Genomic DNA, 15,290 nt, shown 5'->3' on the forward strand with positions numbered 1-15,290 from the left:
TGTAGACCAGGCTGGCCTCGAACTCAGAAATCCGCCTGCCTCTGCCTCCCGAGTGCTGGGACTAAAAGCGTGCGCCACCACACCCGGCAGTGACTATGTCTTTAGGCAGTGCTTGCTGCTGGCCCTGTGGTTGTTCATCGGCCAGTGAAGCCCAGTGATCACCCTGTCTTCTACATTTGCTTCCTCAAGTTCTTGTCCCTAAATGTTTCCAGAGGATCCAACAGTTTTGCCACACACATACCATTGTTCTGCTCCTTGATCCGGCTGTTGCTATGGACTGCAGACTCTTATCTCAGACTCTTTTGTCCTTATTTGTGGACTTACACCTTTCCTTCCCTTCTCCCCACCTGCTGCCTCATTCTCCTGCCCCTCCCCTCCCCTCCCCTCCCCTCCTCTCCTCCATTGCCACTCAAGGGAAATTTAAGGAAAATGAAAACAGATATTTATGGTTATTATACCACATTTGGTCACAAATGTAGCTTAGATTTCCATGTCTATTCTGGGAATATTTGATAAATGTGTATTTCCTCTGTTTTAAGTACAGTTGAATTCTGAACACACTGTTCTAATCTCAGTTTTCCCTTAATAACGGAACTTAGAATTAATTCCGTAACAGCTCTTAAAAAGCTGCGGCTTCATCCGTGTGGGGGAGGGGCACACCGGGTTTCACTGATGAATGACCGTGATTTAACAGCTCTCTATTCGTTAGCATTTCATTTGATTTGAGTCACTTCTATTATAAATAGTGCCACAGTGATGATTTTTTATGCATAGTAATGATCTCCTTGTACTGATGTGTGTTAGAATAAATTCTTAGAGTAGAATTTCTGACTTAATGCAGAATTTTGATAGTTTTTCAACCTAGTGGACCATTCTCACCATTTTCTTAAGGATGCAAGACATTCTATGAAATGTGAAATCTTGACTTTTCCCTCTTTTAGCTCACAGGAAGCCATTTTCTTTTACACTGCAGGGGCAGCCAAAGCCAGTTTGGAGCTGAGACTCTGCCCTTGGCAGTGTATTTCCCTCGGCATTTGAGATATGCCATGCTGTTTTAGCCTATTTTTATCTATCTAAAAGCCTGAAAAAGAAGACAGGAAGTACTCTCTATTTGGATTTTTGTTTAGCTCTATCGGGCACTCGGGAAATAGGAAAATGAGAAGTTCAGGTCTTCTGCAGATGTAGAGTGAGTTTAAGGCCAGCCTGGGTTACATAAAAAACTGTCTCAAAAGAAGGGGAGGGGGAAGGAAGCAAAGTAATACATAAACAAATGAGGGTTCCGAGTGGATGTGTGCGGATGTAATCCTAGCATGTGGGAGGCAGAGGCGGGTGGGTTTCTATAGACCAGCCTGGTCTGCACAGTGAGTTACAGGCCTCCAGGGCTATGTAATGAGATCCTGTTGTCAACCCCTTTCCCTTTCCCCTTCTTCTTCCTCTTCTTCTTCTTCCTCTTCTTGATTTTTCAAGACAGGGTTCTTTGTGTACACTGTGCTTTACCTGGCTGAGATCCTGTCTTAAAAGGGGGAAGAAAGAGAGAGAGAAAGAGATAGAAAAATTAGAGAGAAAGGAGGAGGAGGAGCAAGATAGTTTGGTGGGTAGAGGCACCTGCTGCCAAGCCCCGAGACCTGAGTTTAATCTCTGGGATCATCATGGTGGAAGGAGAGAACCAACTCCTGCAAGTTGTCCTCTGACCTCCACATATACAAATGGCACATGCACACACATACATGCATAAACACATGTAATAAAAATTTAAGCCAGTGTGGTGGCACACGCCTTTGATCCCAGCACTTGGGAGGCAGAGGCAGGCGGATCTCTGAGTTCGAGGCCAGCCTGGTCTACAGAGTGAGTTCCAGGACAGCCAGGACTATACAGAAAAACCCTGTCTCGAAAAACCAAAAAAAAAAAAAAAAGAAAATTAAATTGTACATGTTCATAGTGTGCCATGTAATGTGTCAGTACATGTAGGTAATAGCTTTCTGAGATACTGTATTCACTTCCCTCATCATTGGTTCATCCGCATGTACAGTTTAAGCTAGAGGTATAGTCAATAGCCCTGGTGACTCCCCAGCACTAGAAATCATCACCTGTACAGTTCATGAAATCCAGATGTGGTAGTGTGTGATTATACTCCATCATTTGGGAGGCCGGGGCAGGAGGATGAGAAGGTCAGTAGCCTGGGCCAAATAAATCGTGAGACTCTCCCTAAAACAATAATAACAACAGGTTTTTCCTTATTAGGAAGTTATGGGATTTAAGGCATGTTATATCATACCCAGAATTGTGTGTCTCAGAGAGAGAGAGAGAGAGAATGAGAATGAGAATGAGAGAATGAATATGATATGCTGGGGCCCTCAGAGGCCAAAGGCATTAGAACCCCTGGAACTGGAGGGTGACCAGAACAAAACTCAGGTCCAGTGCAAAAGCAGTTCATACTCTTAACCTCTGACCCATCTCTAGCCCCACACAACAATTTTTTTAAAGTGTACAATTGATTAGGGTTTTTGTTGTTGTTGTTGTTGTTATTGTTTTGGTTTTTTGTTTGTTTATTTGTTTGCTTGCTTGCTTGCTTGCTTGGTTTTTCGAAATAGGGTTTCTCTGTGTAGCCCTGGCTGTCCTGGAACTCACTCTGTAGACCAGGCTGGCCTTGAACTCAGAAATCCGCCTGCTTCTGCCTCCCAAGTGCTGGGATTAAAGGCGTGTGCCACCACTGCCCAGCTTGAGTAGTTTTGTTTGGTTTTGTTTTTAATAGTCCTAGGGTGCGTGCCATTTTGACAGTCAGTTTTAGAGTGTTTTGAATCACTGAAGAAAGATGCTGTATCCAGTAGTGTAGCTCATCACTCAGCCAACTCCACGGCCTTAGCTAACCACCTCATCTGTATGCAAATTGCCCTCATCAGAGTGGCCCGTGTAAATGGAGTCGTACAATCTGTGTGGTTCTTATGCCTCGTACAGTTTTGTTTGCAGAAGCGCCTGAGGAGTTGGAGTGAGTCGGTCATTTTCCAGATTCCACGAGTACTTTGGGTGGTTGTTCTCTGCCCAGGAAAAGGGAGGCAAATTAGTTGTGAAGTTGGGATGGCTTAGCTGGCTCCCAAGATGGAGCCAGTCAGCCACACCATTTAGAGCTATCCATCTTAGAGTGTTGTGAAGCTAACCTTCCTCTGCTCTCCCTGTCTCCTGTGAGAGCCTCTACAGATCACTTGGTCGCCTGCTAAGGGATCCTCTGGGGGGAGCCACAGTTACTTTGCAAGGCTGCTTGTTTTGAAGAGTTTCCAGTTTACCTATGCCCCATGCTGTGGCTTGGCTGTGACAGAGCTGAACCCCGTGAACCCTTCTATGCTCTCTACTCCTATGCCCTATGCTCCATGCTGTGACTCGACACGGAGCTGAATCCCGTGAACCCTTGTGGTTTGGCTTCATCTTTCCTCTGCACATCTCACCTGCTGCCTGGCACCCTGGCAGCAGTCAGCTCCTGTAGTCAGAGTGGAAGGCACCTTGATGGCTCATGTGCTGACCCTGAAGTTGGCCCACTTTTTCAAATTACAAAGGGAATTGCCAGGTGGGAGGGACCAAAGGTTATGTGTGGATTATAAAAAACCCGGGCCTGACAGCGTTAGAGTAATAACCATCAAAATCTAAAATAGACGCAATCTTTGCACTGTTGTGGTCTCACCTTTATATGAGGTTCTTACTGCCTGGTGAGTAAGGCTGGTGCATCCTGGATCCCACAGATCCACTCTAAGGTAGCAGCTGTATTCTAGAAGGAAAACAGCGAGCAGGAGTCAGAGGGCTCTCAGTAGTTGTCTGTGGAGTGGCCTAGCAGGACGATGGTAAATTGGCAGGTGAATCCAGGACTGTGGGAAGCGGGCTGTGCTCAGCCGTTGATGGCCTTTTTGTGGAAGAGTTGGTAGTAAATGCTGCCTGGTGGAGCTTCAACTTCAGATTACAGAACGAGAAAAGAAAAGAAATCTAAAAGGGGGTGTCCCAGCTAGGGTTTCTTTTGCTGTGATGAACCACCATTACCAAAGCAACCTGGGTAAGAAAGGGCTCATTTGGCTTATGCTTTCACATCATAGTTCATCACTGAAGGATGGCCAGGACAGGAGCTCACACAGGGCAGGAAGCTGGAGGCATGAGCTGTTTGCAGAGGCCATGTAGGGTGCTGCTAACTGGCTTTCTCCTCTTGGCTTGCTCAGCCTGCTTTCTTATAGAGCCTAGGACTACCAGCTGTGGGATGCCATTACCCACAATGGGCTGAGCCACAAGGGGCCCAGCCCCTCCCCATCAATCACTAATTAAGAAAATGTACTGCAGTCTGATCTTATAGAAACATCTTCTCAATTGAGGTTCCCTCTCAAATAGCTGTAGCCTATGTCAAGTTGACACAGGATGTTAGAAGGTTGGAGAACTGGGAAAAAAAGACAGAAGGAAAGGAAAGTCCAGGTAATGTCAGTGCACGCCTTTAATCCTAGCACTTTGGAGGCAGAGGCAACCAGATCTCTGTGATTTTGAGGCCAGCCTGATGTACAGCGTGAGTCCAGGACCAGCAATGCTACACAAAGAAACCCTGCCTCGAAACATAAGCTAGTGTTTATTAGCTTCTGTGTCCAAAAAGCCTGCTGAGCATCCCAGTCAGACCTGGAGGCTCGGAGAATCTATCCAGGCTCTTCCCTTCCCTCCTCTTGAAGATTGCTACTTGTTTCTATGTTGGTGTTTTGCTGGGTGGGTTTTATCTTCACAGTGGCCACTGGAAGTCCAGGACACTAAACAAAGGGGTGACAGGCTACCTTTTCTTGGAGTTCCAATCTGGGTTCTAGACTCCTTTCCTATTCCTGAACCAATCATTGTGGTAGGGATGGGACAGAGTGTTTTAATTTGTCAGCCTAAGTCCCAGCCAGAGGGAGGGCAGGTGGGTTTCCAGCACACTTAAGTAGCCCTCAGACAGAGACTGGAGCGTGGACCACTGATTCCCAAAGGAATCCCAAGGTGGTGTCCGGAGACATAGAGAGACACAGCTATATGTCTGAGCATGTTTGGCTAGAATAGTATGTTTGAAGAAGGGAATAACTATTTCTGCTAAAGACTGGAGAAAGAGAAAAATAGAAATAAATGTTAGCACGAGAGACATTAGGAAAGGATGGTTTTAGAATCCTAGATAACAAAGTTCTGTCCAGCAAACGCCCCTCCCCCCACTGTTCACTCCAAAGCACTGCTCTACTTCCCAAAGGGGACATCCACAGGCTCTCTGAGTGTGGGCCCGAATGAGAATCGGCTGCAGCCAAGGCTCGCCATCCATCCATCCTCTTTCTTAGTAAATAATTCATTTACCTTGTCTTTAAGCCACAGATCTATTTCCTAAGCTAGGATATTCCCTGATTCCACCCTGAACTTCCAAAGACTTCCCCATCAGTTTACACAGTAGAGTGGGCTGCATTCCCTTCCTGTCACAGCCTGAAACTCCACATGAGCAGAGCTTCTGCTTACGTGATGTTTGAGCCCACGTGCAGAGAGTGGATACTGGGTGTCATGCGAAGGAGAGTAGAGTAGACTCACAACCTATACCTTAGAACACAGTATGCAACAACCGTGCCTGAAGATGGTCAGGTTAGTCAAGAGAATGCAGACCTGAGTATAAATATAATATAATTATAGATCCCAAACGTGCTGCTGCTTCTCCTTCACCATCCATTCTTGGCTGCCACTTCCTCCTCTTCCCCTTCTTCCTCTTTCCTCCTCTCCCTCCTCTTCCTTCACCATCCATTCTTGGCTGCCACTTCCTCCTCTTCCTCTTCTTCCTCTCCCTCCTCTTCCTTCCTTCCTTCCTCTTTTTTTTTTTAATTTATTTATTTATTATATGTAAGTACACTGTAGCTGTCTTCAAACACCCCAGAAGAGGGCATCAGATCTCATTACGGATGGTTGTGAGCCACCATGTGGTTGCTGGGATTTGAACTCATGACCTTCAGAAGAGCAGTCGGTGCTCTTAACCGCTGAGCCATCTCTCCAGCCCCCTCCTCTCCCTCTTATTCCTCCTCCTCCTCTTCCTTCCTCCTCCTCTTCTTCTTTCTTCCTCCTCTTCCTCCCCTCCTTGTTTTTCTTCTCTTTCCCTTCATGGCCTTTAAAACAGCTTCAATTTTAAGCCCTGGCTGCTGTGGAGTCTGCTATCTATAGCCCAGACTCCTGCTATCTGTGGCCCAGACTCCTGCTACCTGTAGCCTCTACTCCTGGTTCTTCTGGGCCCCATGATTGCAGGTGTAAAGATCCACGTCTGGCTCTTTGAGCCCTTCCTACTCATTCGTTCATTGACCCATGAGCAAATAGTTACTGAACACCTACTGTGTGCTGGCTTGTCACTAGGCGTTGGGGATGCAGCACGGAATAAAGTCAAATCATTGACTCTGCGGTCTGCATTGCAAGGAGAAGAGCAAGCAATCCATAAAGGAGCGTGTGAGTGGAACAGCAGTGCTCTGTGCTCAGGAGAGAACAGAGCAGGCGGGAGGGCCAGGTGATGGCTGGACCGAGACTGCTACCTTAGGAGGTGGGGAGCGAGCCAACAGTCTGCCAGAGGAGAAGCCCCTGCTTGAGCAGAGAAAGTGAGGCCCAGAAACAGGCCAAGAACAGCTTGCTATACTAAAAGTTAAAAATAACAAACAGACAAAACCTAGGTAAGCAGAATTGTTCAGGACAAGGGAACAAAGAATAGCATACTCAGAGAGGGTTCCTTGGTCCTTGGGTTTTGGAGAGAGGGATGGGGCAAGACAGAGAGTAGACAGAGGAGGGAATGAGGCTTCTTCGGAGGAAAAGAGGAACCATTGAAGGGTTGACACACAGAATGAAGGGGGCTCATTTGTATTTTTAAACAGTTGTTCCCACCATATGCAGTAAGGGTGGAATCAGGCAGAACAATTAGAGGCTTAGGAAAAGCCGACCTGGCGTTGGCGACCTGAGAGGCTGAGCTGCAAGCCGGGAGGCCTCGGAAACACTTCCTTCTTTATGTGTGGTTCCTTTTTCCTGGCTGCAGGAGAAATGCCCGCCCTCCCTTTAGAAGGGATAACCTTTCCTCTCTGAGCAAGAATTTCTACAGTGTGGAGAGCAGCAGGCTTATTCTCTAGGGTCATTTTCCCCTTACCGCATCCATGCTGAGGTTGAGTATAAAGCTGGGCTCAGGTGTGATAGCACTTTTGTAGGGTACATACTGTGGAGGCCCTGCATGGATGGCGGAAGGGATCCAAGAAATCGGCCATCAGCTGAAATCTGATACCCGCTGTGCCCAGAAGGCTCTGAAAAATGGGGAAATTGCTATGACAATCACAGTTTTACAAGAGAAATCAGACTGTAATGAAGAGCTATGGCAAAGGCAGGAAGCACAACTGTGCTTTGGGCTGAAGTCCACAGAACGTTTCCATTCATCAAACCCTAGAATAGTAAAATCCGGGGGATCCCTGGTGGTTCCTTGCTGCTGTGCCAATTCCAGCCATGACTTATAGGGATTTAGCCTGTACTGCAGGTGTCCATAGCTCATAGATTACAGAATGTCCATGGCAGTGCCTCAGAGCCCTGGCTAGGATTAGCAAATCCAGAGATCTGGGTTCCCAGTCACCATCTTCCACTTACAACAGTCATCTGTCCTTAATAGAGACAGCCTTGGCCTGCAGTGTTACAGGTAGGTTTAAGTGTGGGCTGCTGAGATGGCTTAGAGTCAAGATGCCTTACCACCAAGGCTGATGGCCTGAGTTAATACCGAGGATGAAGGTGAGAGAAAGGGCAGAATTGACTCCTACACTTGTCCTCTGATACACACACACACACTCACTAATGAATGTAAAATAAATAAATAAATGAATGAATGAATAAATAAATCTTTGTATCCATCCCATCACAGGATATCTAGGTTACTTGTCTCCCCATCCTAAACAATGAGTTCTTTCTTTCTGTTTTGAACCCCAGGGGTTGCCCTTCTCTCAGATGTGTACCCTGAAGAAATCTTGGTGGATCTGTTGGCCAAATATGACAGTGGGGAAGACAAGCACACTCCTGAGACCAGAATGAAGGTGGGCGAGGTCCTGATGCGAGTTGTCAGAGCGCTGGGTGAGTTTTGTTTGTTTACTCCATTTCTCTGAAACTGAGCAGTGTAGCACTGCTCTGTCTATGTACCGGAAGGCTCGTTCTAGCAGACGAGGGCCGATCAGAGGGGAAGACGACTGTTTAGGGATTCAACACATGCCCAGCCAAACCTGTGTGAAGAGTTCTTTCCCCATGGCTGCTTAGTTTCCCTCTCCAAGAGCTGTGCTTTGCTGGGGTCCGTGTGAGTGGGGTGGGCTCTCGGAATGCGGGCTAGCTGACCTGAGATACACTGTTCAGGCAGTTCTCAAGCAGGCTGACCTCCACATCACAACCTGCTGCCTCAGCCGCTGGGAGTATGGGTGCCCCCAGCTTGGAGGCCAATGTATAATGGACTTGAAAAGAGACTTCACACCCGAGAGCAGCAAGCACATCAGGGTGAGATCCAAGCAGACCAGGGAATGGAGAACTGGTGAGGACTGTCTGCCGTGTATGTATGGTCGCAACCAATTTCCCAACCAGTCCTTTAAGCAAGTTGTCAGAGGCGTGGTGGCTGTGAGGCTGTGGCTCAGCCGCCTTCAGCAGTGTGTCCAGGATTCCTTTGCCGATGAGTGATGGTGTGAAGAACTGACATGCTGACATGAAGTTGCTCTCTGCCTAGAAGCTGCAGAGGTGTTTTCTGTGAGCTGCTCTGGCTCCGTTAGGGATCCTCGTCTCTCCTTCCTGGTGCTTCTTCATTCAGTGTCCGCATGTACAGATGAGGATATTCATGCTATATAAAGCCATATTCAGGTGGTGATGGGAAAGCAGCAAGAGTTCATTTCTCTTTCTGTTTTTAAAACGTGGACTGGCGGTGGTAGCAGAGACAGGCAAGTCTCTGTGAGTTCAAGGCCAGCATGGTCCACATAGTAAGTTCCAGGCAGCCAGGCCTACATAGTGAGATGCTCTCAAAAATCAAAACAGTCAAACAAATATAAAATTTAAAAAAAAATCCCTCAGGGTAGACTATATAATCAGCAATGCTTGCAGTACACTGATTTTATGGCACTCGGTGTTCTTACTAACACTCAAATCAAAAACACCCATTGACCCAGAAAACTTGCCTTTGCCCTTTCTGGCCTGCCTGCCCCAGAGGTAAGCAGGCTTCTGCAAACTTACCATTTTCAGTTTACTTTGATCGTTCTTGAACCTCATTTTAATGGAATTAACCCCCTGTTTCTAGTGTGCTGGGAGAGGCAGGTGCTTACGAACTGGGTTAAATCTGGACGTGTAAATGTGCTGTCCTTTGTTGCTGTGCCGGGAGGGCACACAGTTGTCAGGTACAATCTTATCTAGAGACATTTTTTTTCTGGTTTTTGGCATTTTTTTATTACTTCTTTTATTTCTTGAGTTAATAATTGCATCGTTTTCTCCTTCCCTTTCCTCCCTCCTTACCCTCCCATATACCTCCCATATTCCGGTTTTTGCTGTCTTTCAAACTTATGGCCGATTTTTTCATTAATTGGTATTGCATGCATATATGTATAGGTAATGGCTGACCCCTTGGTACTGGATAACCAGTTGGTGGTTTGTCCCTGGGAAGGCTATTTCTCCTGCTCTCAGCTTTCTTTGGTTGCCTGGAGTTCTTTGTGTGGGGTGGAGACCTCAGGGTCTTCCCCTGTCCACTTTGGTATGTCTATCGTTGTTCTTGATCAGCGTGTCTTTAATAAGTCATGTTGGTGAGACTTTATGGACATAACTACTACTGCTTCTTCCTCCTCTTCCTCCTTTTTTTAGACAAAGTCCTGCTTTACAGCACAGGCTGGCCTTCCACTTGCAGTCTTCCCGCTTAAGTTTCTCAAATGCAGAATTTGAGGATTATAGATCTATATCACCGTACCCAGACAGGATTTTACTTTATAAAGGTTTATTTTTATTATTTTTAACATTGTGTGTATGCAAGTATTTTGGAATTTAGACACACTGGACTCCAGGCTGTGGAGTTACAGTGGTCGTAAGCCACCTGATTTGGGTGCTGGGAACTGATGTCCTCCCTAAGAGCAGTATGCAGTCTTAGGCAGGCAGATCTCTGAGTTCAAGGTCAGTCAGCTCTACAAATCTAGGACTAGGGCAGCCAAGGCTACAAAAGAAACCATGAAAGACCAAAAGGAAGGAAGGAAGGGAGGAAGGAAGGAAGGAAAGAAAGAGGAGAGGAAAGGAGAGAAGAAGGGAGGAAGGACTATGCATTCTACCTGCTGAACTATCTCTCCAGCACTACAATTTCATTTTTTTGAGTCTGTGTGTTTAAAGATCTTGAATCATTGATGTTTTTAGTGTAGATATTTTCTTCTTCTGTTGTTAATATTTCAGTTTTGTTTCTGAAACACAGTTATAATTTTGTTTGTTTTGGTATAGGTAAATCTATCTTAACGTGTGTGTGTCCCTTTTGATGTAGATCATTGTGGTAGGATTTTGGCTTTGTTTGTCTTTTTAAAGAAACTGTTCAATTTTTTTTTTAACTTTTAGAAATGTAATCTTAACAAATTGTTAAGTTGCCAGTCATCTCGCATATTTTCCATCTGTTTCCTCTTGTGTTGATATTGTCGGTGTTGATATTGGTAGTAATCTGTGAGCTATTATGTAATATTGCATTAAAGGAAACCCACCTAGGAACATGTAAGACATTAACTGGGTGTGCTGACACACAGCTGTAATCTTAGCACTAGGAAGGTGGAGCTGGGAGAGCTGGAGATCCAGGCTATCCTCCTCCACGTAGTGAAGCTGAGGTCAGCTGGGCCTTGAGGAGACCCATCCCACAGTTGCTTAACAGTTATGTAAAGCTGGGCGAGGTGGCGCACGCTTTTAATCCCAGCACTCGGGAGGCAGAGGCAGGTGGATTTCTGAATTCGAGGCCAGCCTGGTCTACAAAGTGAGTTCCAGGACAGCCAGGGCTATACAGAGAAACCCTGTCTCGAAAAACCAAAAAACAAACAAACAAACAAAAACCAGTTATGTAAATTTCGTCTTTGTATGAATGACATACTACAAATTTTCTGTTCCTCAGCCTAGGGACTAAGTACCTCTGCTGCCCCAGGTATATGCTGACATGTCACACAGCGTAAGATGCATTATTAGGCTTAGTCTCTCTCTCTCTCTCTCTCTCTCTCTCTCTCTCTCTCTCTCTCTCTCTCTCTTTTTTTTGGTTTTTCAAGACAGTGTTTCTCTGTATAGCCCTGGCTGTCCTAGAACTCACTCAGAAATCCACCTGCCTCTGCCTCCCGAGTGCTGGGATTAAAGGCATGTGCTCGGCAAACTGCCCGGCAGTTTCTCATTCTTAAAACATATTCATGGAGCTATGGCTTAGCAGTTAAAGCATGCACTACTCTTCCCAAATACTCATTATCAGGCAGCTCAGACCTGCCTGTAAGTCCAGCACCAGGGGGATCTGATGGCTGTGGCCTCCACAATCCCTTGTACTTATGTGCACACACACCCACTTCCCCCACAATACCCCCAGAAACATAATTTAAAAAATAAATCTTTTAATGAATTATTTATTCATTTCCATAGAACACCCACAGATTCTTTCACATTTGGGAATTTCTTTCTTTTTTTTCTTTTTAAGATTTATTTATTTTCTATATGTGAGTGAGTACACTGTCACTGTTTTCAGACACACCAGAAGAGGGCGTCAGATCCCATTACAGATGGTTGTGAGCCACCACATGGTTGCTGGGAATTGAACTCAAGACCTCTGGAAGAGCAGTCAGTGCTCTTAACCACTAATCCATCACTCCAGCCCGCATTTGGGAATTTCTTACACAGCTAACTTCATGTATTTTCTACCAATCATGTTAGCACATTTTTCATTTTGATATGGATTGCTGAGAATCAAACTCACGGCCTTGTGCATTCTAGGCAAGGGCCCTGCTACTGAGTTATCCACTCAGAATGTTGCAAGGATAGCTCTCTGCTACCTGCCTGCAGAGCCTGTGGCCACCGTTGAGGTAACTCTGTGCTTTACCCTTTGTCTTCCGTCTGCCCTCTGTAGTGGACCAGAAGCTGAACTACTAAATTCTCCTGTGTTCAGGGGGTGCACTGTTTTCTCATCATGAGGAATGGGTAAGAGTAAAGATTAGGTTGATTGTTGTTGTTATTGCTTTGCTTTTTAAAATTTGTTTGGTTGGACTTTGGGGTGTAATGCTAGGGATTTAACCCGGGACCTCACACATACTAAGCACACACTTGACCACTGAATCACACTCATCAGAAGTTACAAATAAAAAGTATGTGGCTCCTTTTCAAGCTGGGGTCACAAATCTTTGATGCAACGCTATTAACAACCCTGCCTATAGCGATATCCAACCACTCTCTGAATTTGAATTTAGGGGTTTTTGTTTTGGTTTGGTTTTGGTTTTTTGGTTTTTGGTTTTTTCGAGACAGGGTTTCTCTGTGTAGCCCTGGTTATCCTGGAACTCACTTTGTAGACCAGGCTGGCCTCAAACTCAGAAATCCGCCTGCCTCTGCCTCCCAAGTGCTGGGATTAAAGGCGTGCGCCACCACTGCCCAGCTCAAAATTCTTTATCTTGACTATTTTCCCCACCTACTCCATCTTGGGAACGAGGACATCATAGTCATTCAGTTCAGAGACATTTACTGAAGTGAGTATGACTGTCCTCTTAAAACTAAGGATCCTGAAGGAGGGAGTCAGGAGTTCTAGGCCAGCCTGGGCTGCATAGCAAGATCCTAGGGGAAGGGGGCAGGAGGCAGGGAGGAAGGAAGAGAGACAGACAGACACACACACAAACTCAGACATTTATTGAGTAGCCGCTTAAGTTAGACCTGTGGACAGCTGGAAGTTGGAGCAGGGAGCTTTGAGTTCAGCTCGAGGTGACAGTGGTGGGGAGGGACCTGCCATGGCATTGTGCGGACATACCTGACTGTGGCAGTGTGCAGTGTGTGCAGAGACGTGTGTTGCTGGTGTTCCTTCGCTTTGTTTTGTTTGTAGCACAGCATGGCTGGGCAGTCTGGGAAAGTAACTTTGCTATGGTTCAGAGATTTCTCCCCTCACAGTAGAGGTTTAAGGTGAAAGGTGGGAAGATATGTGAATCATATGTCACCAGGCCAGAGGCTCCCAGACCTCAGCTGCACTAAACCAACATAGTGGCAGATTCTAACTCAGCGGGTTTTCTTCCTTCCTTCCTTCCTTCCTTCCTTCCTTCCTTTCTTCCTTCCTTCCTTCCTTCCTTCCTTCCTTCCTTCCTTCCTTCCTTCCTTCCTTTAAACTAAGTTGGCCTCAAGCTTATTATATAGTAAAGGCTAGCCTTGAACTCCTTATCCTCCTGCCTCTACCTGGAAAGTACTGGAATTACAGACATGAATGCAACACACCTAGCTTTAGAATCATGTTTTTAGGGTCAGGGATATGGTGACTAGAAGTCCTTGCCACAAAAGTTTGCTGACCTGAGTTTTGTTCCCAGAGCCTATGTAAAATCAGATGTGATAGTGTGTCCATAGGACTAGTACTTCCACAGGAAGATGGAAGTGGACATAGGTGCATCCCTAGAGGCTCCCAGGCCAGCCAGCCTGGCTTGCTCAGTGGGGAACAAGAGATTCTCTCCCCAGCAAGATGAAGGATAAGGACTAACACCTAAGATGGTCCAGGCACCGAGACATGCATGCCCCATCACACAATACACTCACAAACACACTCATAGACATACATGCATACACACATACACGCCCTGTCACATGTGATCTGGTCACCTTGGATGTGGCTCAGCTCCTCAAGCCTTTAGACTCATATAATTTGGGAACTAGTAATGTGGTCAGAGCTAAAGGCTGAAGTCCAGTCTAACTTATTAGTTTATTTTAAAATATATAAATAGACATTTCTCGTCCCCCAATTATACAATAACACAAGGTTATTTCATATCTTTTGTTTTTGTTTTGTTTTTTTATTTTTTCGAGGCAGGGTTTCTCTGTGTAGCCCTGGCTGTCCTAGAACTCACTCTGTAGACCAGGCTGGCCTTGAACTCAGAAATCCGCCTGCTTCTGTCTCCCAAATGCTGGGATTAAAGGCATGCCCCACCACGCCCGGCCATATCTTTTTTTTTTTTTTAAGTATTTGAAAGTATGAAAAATGAGACTCTCGTCGTCATTTGTCAACTACTCCTGGTTTAAATTTTACTTTCCTGACTGATGCTAAGGACTAGACCTAGGGTTTCGTGCGTGTGTGATCTATACCATTGAGCTATGGTAGGGCCAGCCTTCAGGTTAGGTTTTAATAATTTTTTTCTCAGAATTATATTTATATGTATATTCTTGTTTTCATCTAACATTATTCATGAATACTTTTCTTCTTTCATTTTATCTATTTATTCTGTAGTGTGTTTTTCTGTGTGTATGTGTGTGCATGCATGCATGTGTGTGTGTGTGTGTGTTTGTGTGTGAGTGCTGTGTGTAGGTCAGAGGGCAGCATGCAATAGTTCTCATCTTTCAGCATGCAGGTCCCAGGATTGATTGTAATGCTTAGCAGCAAGTGTCTTTACTTCAGAGTCCCCACTGCAGCCTGTTTTCTTTCTTTCTCCCTTATTTCCTGGCTTGCTTTCTCTCTTTTCTTTTCTTTTTAATGGTCTTGCAATGTTGTGAAGGCTAGCCTTGAACTCTTAGCTCAAGCTATCCCTGTCCAGTTCATGAGTACCTTTCTATATCAATACCTTCCTAAAAATGCAGTGGTTAACAATTGTGCTATTGTCAATGACCTGAATGGGCCGTGATTTAATTAAGATATCGTTTAGGGAGACGTTCTCTAATTAGGCTGATGCTAGTTTCTTTCTGATTGCAAGAAGAATGCTGCTGATTTTTCTATTCACTCCCCTGGTTCCTTTGATTCCTTTCTTAGACTTGGCTCCTAAAGGAGGAATGATTAGGTTAGAACACACGTGTGCTTCTAAGGCTCTTCATTTTTACAGCGAGGTTTTCCTTCAGAATTGTACATTTTGACAGCAACAACTGAGACTGCCAGTGTCTCCCAGATAAAAACTCTCCCATGGTTTCTAACTAAACTTCCAAATCCAGCCATTTGTCTCCCACTGTGTGTGCCTTTGCTCCACAATGAGAGGGAAGGTGGAATGTGTGACTAAGTGAGAGCAGCTACAGGCTGGTAGTGTCACCGAGAAGCAGAAGGAAGAGCACTTCTTAATTATTTTTAGAGGTAGGATGTAGTCTTTCTTTTTTTTTTTTTTTTT

At 45.4% G+C, this 15,290-nt stretch overlaps 1 protein-coding gene across 1 annotated transcript in view; it reads left to right on the plus strand.

Moving 5' to 3' along the window:
- Positions 1 to 15,290, plus strand: part of Tango6 (transport and golgi organization 6 homolog) — a 171,836-nt gene that overhangs the window by 93,270 nt on the left and 63,276 nt on the right. Inside the window, exon 15 of the mRNA XM_021169882.1 lies at positions 7,948 to 8,088. Within this exon, the coding sequence (XP_021025541.1) occupies positions 7,948 to 8,088 (141 nt within the window). The remainder of the gene's footprint in view (positions 1 to 7,947; positions 8,089 to 15,290) is intronic.

This window comes from Mus caroli, chromosome 8 (assembly GCF_900094665.2).
Source record: "Mus caroli chromosome 8, CAROLI_EIJ_v1.1, whole genome shotgun sequence".
NCBI classification, from domain to species: Eukaryota; Metazoa; Chordata; class Mammalia; order Rodentia; family Muridae; genus Mus; species Mus caroli.